Source organism: Ostrea edulis, chromosome 9 (genome assembly GCF_947568905.1).
Source record: "Ostrea edulis chromosome 9, xbOstEdul1.1, whole genome shotgun sequence".
Lineage (NCBI taxonomy): Eukaryota > Metazoa > Mollusca > Bivalvia > Ostreida > Ostreidae > Ostrea > Ostrea edulis.
The window spans coordinates 51,838,702-51,852,980 of record NC_079172.1 but is presented as its reverse complement, the minus strand read 5'-3'; the positions used below and the strand labels follow the sequence as shown (position 1 = coordinate 51,852,980).

The following is a 14,279-nucleotide window of genomic DNA, read 5'->3' as shown; positions in this document are numbered from 1 at the left end:
ATAAAGATGTTGCTTGTATGTGTGCTTAAAATACACCACGTGTTTCTGTGAAATTAAATTTCTTCAACTCTATAGATTTACATGCCATCGGGAACATACGTGGTCGTCAAGAATGGCAAGAGAAGGACAAGTCAGTTTATGAATGTGTGGCTGCACGCATCGCCAATGGACTTCAACCACACAGAGGGTAGGACTCGTGAAAGACAGACTGTAGCAATTAACAAATAAATATAGTCACCTAAAATAAAACATAATTATACACAAACGCTATTTAAATTTCATAACTGTTTTATGAAATGAATTATTTTGGATTTTTAAAAAAAAAATTAAGATTTTTAATGTGATGTCATTGTTATGTTAGAGGAGTTTGTATGCTGACTACAGAGTATTTCCTCTGTTTTGGATTCAAGGTTTGTGTGGTACACTGAACGATGAAATGGACGATGACCTGATGAAGCCTGATGGTACCGTGGTGATATCAAAGCAAAAACGTCCCAATGCCTTCTCCATTAGCTGGCGAGTCAAGTAAGAACTCGGTTTTATTAACGAGTCAAGTAAGAACTCGGTTTTATTAATGAGTCACATGTGTCAGCTTTGCAAGTCAAGTACATCTGTTGACTAACAAGCAAGGCCAAATGATAGTTAGTAAGTTAAGTCTAATGGCTAGTAAGAACTGACTAGGAAGCCATGTAAGTATTGTCCATTGACAACTAAGTCAAGTATGAACTTCTATTAAAGATGATGAGCCATGTAAAAACTCACTAGCTACTAGGAAGTCGATAAGAACTGATTATTGACTAGAAGGTCAAATTAGAATTGACTATTGACTAGCAATCAAGAACTGGCTATTATGAGTCATGCGAGAATTCACTAGCAAGTCAAATAAAAACAATATGTTGCTGTCACTCAGAGTGAAAAAAGTTGCCAGTTAGTCATATAATCTTCTCATATCAACTAGCAGTTACCTCTTGGAACTATGGATGCAATTGCTCTATGACTGCAATTGCCTCAACAAGTGTAGGAATTCAATAACAAATACTGCTGGAAATTAATCTTTACAACATATACTGTATCACAAACTGTATGGCCACACATTTTTATAATATATATATATATACACACACATACACACACATATATATATAATTGCATCTATAGTTTCCAAGAAGCAACTGCTAGTTGAGATTTATATATATATATATATATATACATGTATATGTAAATCTTTAAGGAGATTAATGTATCTCTTTTCTTTTACCTTAAACTTCATTGTATTGTCTTTTGGACATGATTTTAATATAGAACATTTTCAAAAGAAATATGAGAATTTCAGAGCATTTGTCTATTTTTAGCCCTGATGAAACCCTATTCAATGGATATTGTCCTGAAATAACCGGCACCACCACCACTACACAGGAAAAGTTTTACTGTGACCCAGTCAATAACTTGACCTGTTCTAAACTGTTCACAGACTTCAGCTGCCAGCAGACCAAACTCAGGGGTAGGCTGGTCTTATTTACATGCATCAGACCATGTGAATCCATAGCTGTGATCTACTGTATAATTATACTTCTTGTAGTGTATTTAGAAGGAACAGAATCAGAGATGATGCACTGTTTAACTTAATTACACGTATCAATTAGTGCCAGTGTATTCTACAAAATGGTTACTACATGATACAGAATAATTTTATCAATTAGTGAATTCATAAATCACTGCTTTTGTTTTACCTTCAAAGGTGCTGAATTGTGAATCTTGTTAAAATAAGAACGAATTTTGTAGAGTGGACTGGATTTTATAGATAATAGAATTTAAAGAAATAAAATTGTGCACACTTTCATTTGTGGAAATAAAACATTTTGTCACAAATTTTGGTATAGAAGAATGCATGACAATATCTATGACTTTTGTATTTTATGTATTTTTATAATGGCTTTTAAAGGCAAGGACATCACAGAGGAAATATTGAAATCTGCCGAGACTCCCCAGAAATGCATCACCATACAACCTCAGATCTTTTTCGAATATGACGTGAACTACACAACACCAGTAAGATACATTACTATTGTATTACCCGGAAAACATTTCCAGACCAATTTATGGGTCATTGTGGGCGGGGTTATATCTGTAATGATGCATTGATATACTCATTGTGGGCGGGGTTATATCTGTAATGATGCATTGATATACTCATTGTGGGCGGGGTTATATCTGTAATGATGCATTGATATACTCATTGTGGGCGGGGTTATATCTGTAATGATGCATTGATATACTCATTGACATATATATATGTACAGTCAACTCTCGATAAACCGCCACCTTTTGTTCTTATGAAATTATGGCATTATAACGAATTTGGCGATGAATTGAATTACCGCCATCTTGAAGAAATAGAGTTACCGTTCTTTTATATGTAAGAGTTATCTTTTGTCCTTACTTGCATAAACCACATAAACAATGATTTGCAATATCCTGATGGGTACATTTTGGATGATGTTCTTGGTACGTAATGATTTGCTTTTTTTCATCGGAATTTAACATGACCCTCTTTCGTGGCGAAACCATAGCTAAATTGAAATGTGTTTCTATGATGTATAAACAACTTGACTACAGTTCATCTCCAGTAATTTTCTTGTTTATTCAATACAGCAATTACTGGGATCCTTCTGTCCAGGTGTACACCGGAGATCGATAATGACCAATTTACTGCTTCACTGACCACGTGCACCTATGGCGGTTTATCGAAATAATTAACACGGTGAAATAGACTTTTGTAATGAAAACACTGTGGCAAATGGCGATAGCGAATTTGGCGTTTTAACGAGAGTTTTAAGTAACAGGAAAAATGTTCCTAGAAAAATGCGGCGTTATAACGAAAATGGCGATGAATTGAGTGGCGATAATTCGAGAGTTACCTGTAATTATAAAATAGGGCCAGGTATTGCCAAAATTTGCAATATTGTAGAATGTATTATAGTATAATTCAATATTTTCGCAAGAGGAATAATGGATACAACTAAAGATCTACATAGGACAAAGATCATTTTCTAACCCCCCCCCCCCCCCCCCCTTTAATAATCACTTTCTTTCACTTACTTCAGACTACTTTTTCAAAACAGAATTTCCATCATGATGCCATTATTTATTGAAAATGTTATGAAAATAAATAAAATAATTTATCTATAGCATTTTACTGAGAAAATATGTTATTTCTTTTTAGCATTTTGATTTGGAATCTAGCAGTGTAGACGTACATTAATACTGTCTATAATTGTATATTGTGCAAAATGATGATGACTAATCACTGACTGGTGATCACTGCTGGACATCACTGCATTGGGGACATTTTATAGAGATTAAATATGTGACAAGTGGTTCATGTTGTAACTGTGTGGAGTTGATTGTAAATACTCCAGATTTTTTATGTTTTATTGACAGAAAATTAGGAATGTTCCAATCTTTTTTTCTTTCTCTAGTTTCTTCAGATTGCCCTTATGATAAGAACTTTCATAACACGTGTACAGTGTATGTTGGATATTGATATATAACTGGAGTGTTATTTTGAGAACAGAGAGCTGTGTTTATCTAATGGATTAGAAGAGGAAAATATAGTGTCAAAAATATTAGATAATGTTAAGGATAGTGTACAATATGCCAATATAATAATGATTAATTTTTTTCTAGTATTACACTGATATATCAGTATTATTGCCAAGTCCTGTTATGCAAAGCAGGTCTTATAAATGAATGTAGCGTTTTTAAAATTTTTTTTGTCTTTGTATCTAATATGCACTATATGATAAATTGATTGTGATGAAGTGATGAAATTATAATTATTGAATTCTTAGCATGTTCAATTTCTCAAGAGATGCTGCAACGTTGGTACACAGTATCGTATGTATTAAATTTGCACGTTTTGTTAAATAAATTGTAAATGAATCAATTTCCTGTAAATAATTTCAGGAGATATCTTGGCCGAAGAATGGTTTAAATGCTACCACAGCCTACCAGCACTGTCTGGACTTTGTTCTCAAAACAAAGATTGGTGCTTCCTGTAACGGTAAAACGGGCCTTTCAGCAGCCATAGGTTTTGATTTGTCGGTGGAATCCTGCATGGAGGACATCGGGGTGAGTTTGTACTTGACCTGTTTTTCCTACAGTTACGGAGTTAAAAGTTCAGATGTGCCATCGTAAGACTTTGTCAGTCAGAGTTGCAGTGATTCACAATAACACCTGGATTCATTTGGTTATTGGCATGAACTGATGTTGATTTGTAATACAAGTATATACAGTGTAATTTGTGACACTTTTTCAATAATATCTTTCACTGAATCAAATTTCATATACAGTCAACTCTTTCCAAGATGATGTTACTATTTAGTGTCAATGTTTTCTGTAATAGCTCACTGGAGACACAACTTGATGTTACTATTTAGTGTCAATGTTTTCTCTCATAGCTCACTGGAGACACAACTTGGGAATTTGAGGCCCTGGAAAGCATTAAGTTGAAGTGTATAACAGAAATTGTGACCAATGTGGAAATGTGGGTGACAATAGGAGGAGTTACGGTTCCTGAGGAAGCTGTGGTGGCTGAATACTGTTTAAATGAGTGCAGTGGGCAAGGAACTTGTGTTAAAGGTATGACACGAATATTGTTTTGTTGAGAAATTACACTCCTCTATTACATTTTTTTAGACAGTGAAATTTTTACAATTTTGATATTGAAGATTTTGATATATTTGTTGTAATCATTGAATAACTGACAATTGTTATTTGTGGATGAAAAGTGAAACTATGAAGTGTTATTATACCGTACAACGTCTAGTTCTCTATATTATCCCATACAATGTCTAGTTCTCTATATCATCCCGTACAACGTCTAGTTCTCTATATTATCCCGTACAATGTCTAGTTCTCTATATTATCCCGTACAATGTCTAGTTCTCTATATTATCCCGTACAACGTCTAGTTCTCTATATTATCCCGTACAATGTCTAGTTCTCTATATCATCCCGTACAACGTCTAGTTCTCTATATTACCCCGTACAACGTCTAGTTCTCTATATTATCCCGTACAACGTCTAGTTCTCTATATTATCCCGTACAATGTCTAGTTCTCTATATCATCCCGTACAACGTCTAGTTCTCTATATTACCCCGTACAACGTCTAGTTCTCTATATTATCCCGTACAATGTCTAGTTCTCTATATCATCCCGTACAACGTCTAGTTCTCTATGTTATCCCGTACAATGTCTAGTTCTCTATATTATCCCGTACAACGTCTAGTTCTCTATATTACCCCGTACAACGTCTAGTTCTCTATATTATCCCGTACAATGTCTAGTTCTCTATATCATCCCGTACAATGTCTAGTTCTCTATATTATCCCGTACAATGTCTAGTTCTCTATATTATCCCGTACAATGTCTAGTTCTCTATATTATCCCGTACAATGTCTAGTTCTCTATATTATCCCGTACAATGTCTAGTTCTCTATATTATCCCGTACAACATCTAGTTCTCTATATTATCCTGTACAATGTCTAGTTCTCTATATTACCCCGTACAACGTCTAGTTCTCTATATTACCCCGTACAATGTCTAGTTCTCTATATTATCCTGTACAATGTCTAGTTCTCTATATTACCCCGTACAATGTCTAGTTCTCTATATTACCCCGTACAACGTCTAGTTCTCTATAACTATAAAGTGTTATTATCCCGTACAATGTCTAGTTCTCTATATTATCCCGTACAATGTCTAGTTCTCTATATTATCCCGTACAATGTCTAGTTCTCTATATTATCCCGTACAATGTCTAGTTCTCTATATTACCCCGTACAACGTCTAGTTCTCTATATTATCCCGTACAACGTCTAGTTCTCTATATTATCCCATACAATGTCTAGTTCTCTATATTATCTCATACAACGTCTAGTTCTCTATATTATCCCGTACAACGTCTAGTTCTCTATATTATCCTGTACAACGTCTAGTTCTCTATATTATCCCATACAATGTCTAGTTCTCTATATTATCCCGTACAACGTCTAGCTCTCTATATTACCCCGTACAACGTCTAGTTCTCTATATTACCCCGTACAATGTCTAGTTCTCTATAACTATAAATTGTTATTATCCCGTACAATGTCTAGTTCTCTATAACTATAAAGTGTTATTATCCCATACAATGTCTAGTTCTCTATAACTGTCACCTGTTTAGGTCAGTGTCAGTGTGACCCAGGCTATGGAAACATGGACTGCTCTGTAAACATCACGGTCCCGCCCACAATAACGGGCATTCTGAATGGTCAGCTGTGTGATGTCCGACAGAGTGAGGACGGAAAACAGTGCAAGAGGATAGTCCTTATCGGAGAAAACTTTCAGAATAACGACTCTCTTGTCTGCCACTATTTCAATGAGGTAAGCCATCAAGTTGATATCAGTAAATATCCTGTGTGATATAATTATTTTGATAATTATTCTGTTTCTTCTGTGTCATTCTACTGCAATATCCTATATAATATTATGTACTGGGATAAAATTGAATTTTACTCACTGCTGAAGTCCAAGGAAAACCCATGTTGATGAAGAATTGTTGATCTCTCTTAGCTAAAGGAGATAAAAAACATACTTTTATGGAAATTGATGATACTGACAAGACTTAGAGTCAGTAAAAATGTTTCTGAATACTTCTCAGCCCGGAAAAGAAGCAACTTATCTAAATTCTGAGTCTGTGGTTTGTCACATGGAAACGCCCAGAACAGCCAATGTGACGGTCAGCTACGGTGGAGAGAGGCAGAGTGACATCATCCGCTATGTTGTGTACGACTCGTACTGCGAACAGTGTGATGAGGACTCACTGATCTGCGTGGAAAGGGTAAGAGTCATCTCTATTTGATCATTTGTCTCAAACTAATGTGCAAAAAGGAAAAAGAAAGCTAAAGTTATCTCCCTTTGATACCAGTTTATTTACAAAGTGATCAGATATTGCATTTGCTATGTAATTGACAACCCTTGTTAAGCAAGGGGGGAGGGGATTATTGTTCTTTGTTTGTGGCGTGTGTTTCTCTTTTTGATGATAAAGACCGTACATGCACTTCATTTTAGAGTGTGAATTGTGTTCAATGGATGACTGTTACTAGATGTCTGTGTTGGGTTTTTGTAGAATGACACCTGTAAGATTGGTGGCCAGTGTTTCTCTGCTGGGACTGTGTTTGCACAGGATAATAAGTATGCCTGCATGCCAGCAGTTAACAGGACCACATGGACAAGAATAGAGAGTAAGGTTACAATGTTCTTAGAGATCGTTTGTTGCTTTTTGTCTTTTAAAGGTTATTTCACTAATTAAAAGCATTTAAAAAACCCACTAGCCATTGAAAATGCACTTGTAACCTGAATTCCATTCCCGCGGTGCCAGGGGTCAGGAGTCCACTTTGGGCTGGTGGAGCTCTATGTCCCACAGCCGTGAGTGGACTGGGGGACCCCTGGCTATATAAAGATAACTTATTCATTGTACATTAGGAAGTCCCACTCATGTTCATTAATACCATAAAACTGGAAAAGCAAACTCATGGAGGCTGTCAGAAATATTACGCTATAGCCACACTGTATTATATCTTAATTAAATTACCGGTAATTAATTGTGTACCTCTCTATGATGTATAATTGCTTCATTGATGCTACAGACTCCTTATAACAAGGATTGAACTGTGCAGACAGTAAGAATTGACAGCAGACAGTAAGAATCGACTGCAGACAGTAAGAATTGACTGCAGACAGTAAGAATTGACAGCAGACTGTACATCGTCATTCAATGCCTTATAACTTTCCTTCATTTCATTTTTAGCTTCCACTATCACTGCTGTCAGAATTACTTACATCTCTATCATCAGCAACATCCTTCTTACCTCCTTTGGCAATTTTTCACTGGGAGGAAGCCCTGCCTTGGTGGATGGTTGGAAGGGTGGTCTGGCCTTGAGATTTGATGGAAAATCCTACTTTGAAGACGATGATCCGAATAGTTGTCTCAGGAACCCAGAACTCTGTGTACAGATGGGATTTTCCTTCAGGTTCTCTCTCAAGGTGTCTGCTCTGATCGATGAATCGTACATCTTCTCATCCGGTGGAGATTTGCCCAATTATAGAGGGGTGTCATTGTTCCTCAGGAAAGGTCGTATGTACCTGACCTTAAGTACAGAAGACTTTGAATGGACTGTGGTGACGGTTTTCAGAAAAGTTGGAGTGTATTTCGATTTTGAATTTTCATGGGGCCTTAGCTATGGTTTGGAGTGCTTCATGGATGGGGTCAGTGTTGGAAGAACGATAGCACCAGTCAAAAGAACGATCAAGGGAACCAAACAACATGGGTTCAGACTGGGAGGACCGGTGCCGGGAGGGAGACGTGTGTCCTCAAAATGTGAAGTGGGAACCACAACCCTGGTGAAGGCGGAGACCAGAATTGTTACAGCTGTAGGATTCGTGATTGGTGAGGCAATGAATAAATTATGATTATTTTGGTTTAAAATTTTATTTATGCAAAAATCCACATTCATTTTGATATGATGAAGATTTAGACATATATTACTATTACTTTTGAGAAATAAGCAAAAATGCAGTATTTTTAATATATAATATAATGATAAATTGATAATAAAATTTTAATATAATAATTTTTGTGTTACATTTGATGCAATGTTTGTTTATTGGTACTCAAACTTTGACCATTTTTAAATTCTTTGATTAAGACTTGTTTCAAATAATTCCCGAAATTCTTGAGAGCGAAACAGATGAAAGTAATGTCAAGTATTAAGAAATTACTGCTCATGATATTCGTAATTACAGTATGAGAAATAATAATTTTGCAGACATTCCTGAGCTGACCAGCGTTCCAATGCTTTCCGCTGCATACAGTGAGAATGATACAGAGGCCCAGTTTCTGTGTAAGTTTGAGCGACTGAACCGTGGTGATGTGGTGTACAAAGTTCAGTTCTTCGTGGATGACAAAGAGGTCAAGGTCATTGAAGGAGTGGATGGAAGGGCTGAGAACTATGCTATGTCTGAATCTGAATATGGTGATGGAGGATATGGGGTTAAGGTATAGCTATTTTTCAAATCTTTACTATCAATCATTGTGAGTGCATAACTTAATTGTATAAAAAATTTGGCGAGTTTTAAAAATTCTCTGTAGCATGTGATTTCTGTTTGTAAATAAGGTGTCATTTTGCAGAATTTTATATGTTTATTTGGTTTTCTGAAAATATGATAATTTTTTTCAGTCTTATTGCATGGTGACACCATGCTATTCGTACAGTTGTCCAACCACACAAGGGCCGTCACGTAAAAGTAACATCATCACTGCTGAAGTCCAGGTATTCTTTCTTTCTGTAAAACTCAGCTGATAATCAGGATTGTTATTTAGCTATTGATTTACATTATCAGGGCCCAGTTTCACAAAAGTAAGTTAACTGATAGTTAACGTCTTGTAAGAGGACATGGCAAGTTCACCATCAGTCGAAATTAACTAACTTTTGTGCAACTGGGTCCTGAACGTCTTAAGCTCTAAATTTAGGGGTTTTTTTGTGAGGTAATAAGCTGTAATTTTATATTGAAATTTGAAAATGGTGAAGAATTATTCAAGATGGATAGGCATTTTAAAACAAGTTGTTGGTAATGTTTGTTTCAGATTGTGACAAGGGAGATTACTGTGGTAGAAGGAGGTTTACCTGGTAATGTCAACCTGCAACTTACAGTGCCACCTAGGTTGTTTTGTGGACCAGATGACAGGGCCAATAACTCATGTTACGTCAAAGTGAATTCCTATTTCTCTGACACAGAACAGCTTTGTCCCAATTCCAACAGACTGAATCAGGCAGTGATTGGTTACAGGTAAACGCCTTGTCAAATCTACATGTTTCTACAGTTTTAACTTGTGGCTTTAAATCAGGTACAAAAGGTTTTGGTAACATTTCTGTATATCTCTTAATTCTCCCAGTTCAGCAGTCCTAAATATTGCAGAATTTTACCCTATAGGAATGATCACGTCTCTTTGTTTGTCTGTCACCTATTTTCATTGTGACACTATATTTTAGATATTTTTCTCATAAAGCTTTCATATCTTATTAAAAGGTTGTTGACTATTAAAGGAGGGCAACTGTATATTTTGAAGTCATGAGGTTAAAGGTCAAGGTCACAACAGAATTGCAATCCGAGTTAAATACACTTTCATCTTGACACAACTTTCATACTATGGAATCATGAGACTTCTTAAGGGGCTCAATTTTCATGGTACCCCTATCTCTGGAATTTCAAGCTATCTTGAAGTTATCTACATTAAGATACAAAATTTATGTCATGTTTCGAAATCATATCCACAAAATTTCATCCCAACAATGTGGTAAAATCTCAACAATGTACAAATATTGGCCCTCATGAATTTATTATTCTAGCAGAAAGGTAATGGTTTATTAAAGGAAGATGCCGATTAGCATTATTTCGTGTGATATTTGAGTGAAGTTCTTTGCAGGGGCCCTTCCTGACTAAGTCAGTTTTCTAGTTAATTCTAGGAGCTGGCAAAATAATTGAAAGTTTTATTACATTAAATGATAGAGGTCAAACCATATATTATTTTTGAGTTTTCAACATGTATACATTTTAATGCAAAAAAAAATGCTTATGTTATTTCTTTTTAAGTGTGTCCATTGAGATTCAGTTCTGTTGATTTCTGATTAGTGTGTCCATTAAGATTCAGTTGATTTCTAAGATATTCATGCTTTCATTTCACTTTTAGTTTCGCTTTTGCATTTGACATTGATGTTGTAGATTTCAACAAAGTGTTCTTCTTGACATTGTTTAATTTCAGTGTGTTTAATTTCAGTGCCTTTATGTCAGTGTGTTTAATTTCAGTGCCTTTATGTCAGTGTGTTTGATTTCAGTGCCTTTATGTCAGTGTGTTTAATTTCAGTGTAACCAATGAAATGCGTACTCCGTTCTGTGGTAACATGATCACTATGAGGAGCTGGGAGAGGAGCACGGTCATTCCTGTGTTTGCTTCTATTGACCTCCTCTATGACAAGGATAAAATACGGAGCCTGTCTATCCAATCACAAGTCTTCTGTCAGGACAGTGTCAGTCACAATACTACTACCACTTCAGTCAAGGTTTGTAGGCATTGACAAAACACTGTAAAAGCTTGGATTTTTACACACCCATCTTTATATGGGGCTAGGTCTTGAAGTTATCCAGTCAATGGTTAATATTGAAAATATCATGCACAAGAGTTTTTTTCTACCACATATGATCGACATCTTTCCAATATACATAGATGAAAAGGATTTATGTGTACAGTGATGTCTGACTGTTTGTGGTTTTCTGTTTTTTACTTTCATTTCTCTGTCAGCTGAAACTTGCTGTTTAATACTCATTCATTTTGGCTTTTCCAGTGGGAGTTTTGCCCCTGTATTTGAATTTTAATTTCATATGGAGGGTACATGATTTGTCCATCTAACTCCCCCCCCCCCCCCCCCCCCCCCCACAGTTTTTAAGCGAGGACCTTTTTATTTTACGATGTTTATATGGGTATTCAAAATGTGGATGTGACAAGGATTTTGATTTTCTTCATGTTCTGAGAAAATAACAGGTCGTTGAACTTAGTCAGTTTGCAAGCTAAGGTCTTTGTAAGCAACTTAAAGATGTGCATGAAGCAAGGATTTTGATTTCCAACAATTTTCTGATCTTTAAATTGATGTTTGAAAAAAAATACAGGATGTTGAACTTTGTCAATTTTGGGAAGATTTTACACACATAGCTGTTTGTTTGTCTATTTACCCATTACAGCTTATAATCTAGGACCTTAAATTTTATTCATACATTACAAGAAAGTATGCTGGGAATTAATGATGGCTGATAATACCTTATGTTCTACAACTCCAAAACACCCTACTCAAGCTTGTGACAGGTGCTAAATGGTTGTGGACCGAATCCCACTCACACAAAAGAATTTAAACTATGACAAAGAATACCAGTTATTCAGTCTCCACAAATGAGAAATTAAACTGATTTATTCCGAACATGAAGTAATTTACTAGTTGTTTTCTTTAGCATACATGTGAATGTATTTTCTTTAATCAATAGGTTACTGTGAAGGATGGAGACAAGAGTGCTATTTGTAAATCTATCAACGATCCTCATATGACAACAATGGATAATTGGTGAGTCTAGAAAATTTATCAAGGATTTATATGACTTCATTTGATGAATAGTATATGTTGAAAATCTATCAACTGCCTTCATATAACTTCATTGAATGAAGTCTAACAAATAGCGTGTAGTTTGTGATGAATAAAAAACAATGCTGCATGTATACAGGGAAGTATTCGCCCCTGTTTTATTTTTGCTCTTTTTGTTCTGAGACTCGTTATCAGGGGGCAACTTTAAGACTGGGCAAAACTGTTTTCTCTCTTATTTCTCTCTTAACACAACTGTGTCTGGGTTAATTCGAAATGGGGCGAAACTGTCCGCAAGTGTAGAAAGGCGATAATAAATCATAGAATAAGTATGCAGTTATATGCTGTATTGGTTAAAAGTTCTGTGTTGAAAGCAAAATAACAAATGAGATGAGGTCAGATTTAATCTAAGATTTTCATTGTATGAATAGAATTCGATGGAAGAATTCGTTGCTGTAATTCTAGACACATACATAATGTACATGTATGTGGTGGTTTATTTACAGGCATTACAATAACTTCTTGGAAGGAGAGTTTATTCTGTACAGACACAAGACAATGCCATATGAAGTAAGTGTACAAATCGATCTTTCTTTTTATTAAGAATTGTGGCATGGACACGGTTTTTGTACAAAAAATATTCAGATCTTGAATTGATAATTTGATAGAATTTCATCTCTGTAAAACATTGTCAACAAACCTAAATTTCAAATCTACAAGCCCTATAGCATTTTATGTTTACATGTCATGTAACTCAACCATCAGTTGATGGCTTTGGTGAAATAAAGCTTCTACAATGAAAATTTTCAGTTATTTCTTATTTGTACTTGCTCCCGAAATTGATTTATCATTAACGTATGTCGAAATGTTGAATGCTTTTGACATACTTTTTAGAAATCTTGGTGTTCTTGCACATGGTTTCTTAGCTATGAAGGTTTTTATTTCTACACCTAAGAACTGTCAATTTCAATCGATCAGAAATTGTGTACATGCCCCTTAATTTCAATGAATGTACTGAACAGTCCCAGAGGTATCCTCTGATAAATCTTGTAAACCTGTTTATACAGATAAAGATTATCTCCCTTGTCATACACGTACATGTAACATTATATACACACTTTGTAAGTATGTTATAAATATCAAATCAAGTAAATTTTATAATAATTTGTTAGTAACGAAGATGATTATAATACACACTTAAAATACCTAATACACACTCCTGTATGGTATTGTTTATATTTTTACAGGTGCGTACATTTTATCGTAAATGTAACCGAGGCAGAGCAACATGTAACTGTGCAGTGGCAGTGAGATCTGGTGATGATGTCATCGTGATTGACAGGTGTGGCCCGACTGTGACAACTTCTGGAAAATACAAACCCATCAAAATCACACTGTTTCTCAATGGTCAGCTGACTGCTGGGACTAGAATTTTATCCTTTGGCGGAGGAAAAAAATATGAAGTAAGCACATTTTGTTACTACATGTTTAAACTTCCAAGTTTCATCCTCAGAATATAAAGATATCATGATGTTTGTTTGATCCAAGAACGGATCTGTTGCCCGAAGCTGCAGGGTTCGAGCAACAGGTCCATTCGAGGGTCAAACAAAACAACTGTTTTCCGAAGACCCAGTCAATAACTGTTTTGTTATACACCTTCATTTCTAAGGTTGTTTTACTAGATAGTAGATGCACATGGTTTGTTGACTTTGAACGGGACAGTGTGATTGCGTACATTTATAACTGATTCCACTAGTTTAAAAGAAAACATACCCAATATTCTAATTGATAATTACATTCTTCGTGTTTCTGCTCTGTTTTCGTCTAATAAATTCTGTATTTCATTGTGTAAACAAATCAACAGACCAAGAATCGCGTGACTTGCATATTATAACAGCTTTAACAAGAATAAAATAGATATAAGTAAACTTCATTTTATACAATTGGTTCTAGAAGTAGATGAACAAATATTTTTTTTATATTCTTGCTGTCCTTAAGATAAGATAAGATAAGTTTATTCCAATTTTGGGCCCAGAGGGCCTTAATTTG

General features: G+C 35.3%; 1 protein-coding gene across 1 annotated transcript in view; it reads left to right on the top strand.

The window, feature by feature from the left end:
• Positions 1 to 14,279, top strand: part of LOC125658020 (uncharacterized) — a 150,429-nt gene that overhangs the window by 61,472 nt on the left and 74,678 nt on the right. Inside the window, exons 61-77 of the mRNA XM_056149514.1 lie at positions 76 to 187; positions 411 to 525; positions 1,353 to 1,501; positions 1,943 to 2,049; positions 3,967 to 4,131; positions 4,461 to 4,641; positions 6,230 to 6,429; positions 6,707 to 6,886; positions 7,175 to 7,289; positions 7,856 to 8,494; positions 8,874 to 9,103; positions 9,285 to 9,377; positions 9,692 to 9,894; positions 10,970 to 11,165; positions 12,139 to 12,215; positions 12,737 to 12,800; positions 13,478 to 13,693. Coding sequence (XP_056005489.1) covers positions 76 to 187; positions 411 to 525; positions 1,353 to 1,501; positions 1,943 to 2,049; positions 3,967 to 4,131; positions 4,461 to 4,641; positions 6,230 to 6,429; positions 6,707 to 6,886; positions 7,175 to 7,289; positions 7,856 to 8,494; positions 8,874 to 9,103; positions 9,285 to 9,377; positions 9,692 to 9,894; positions 10,970 to 11,165; positions 12,139 to 12,215; positions 12,737 to 12,800; positions 13,478 to 13,693 — 3,042 coding nt within the window. The remainder of the gene's footprint in view (positions 1 to 75; positions 188 to 410; positions 526 to 1,352; positions 1,502 to 1,942; positions 2,050 to 3,966; positions 4,132 to 4,460; positions 4,642 to 6,229; positions 6,430 to 6,706; positions 6,887 to 7,174; positions 7,290 to 7,855; positions 8,495 to 8,873; positions 9,104 to 9,284; positions 9,378 to 9,691; positions 9,895 to 10,969; positions 11,166 to 12,138; positions 12,216 to 12,736; positions 12,801 to 13,477; positions 13,694 to 14,279) is intronic.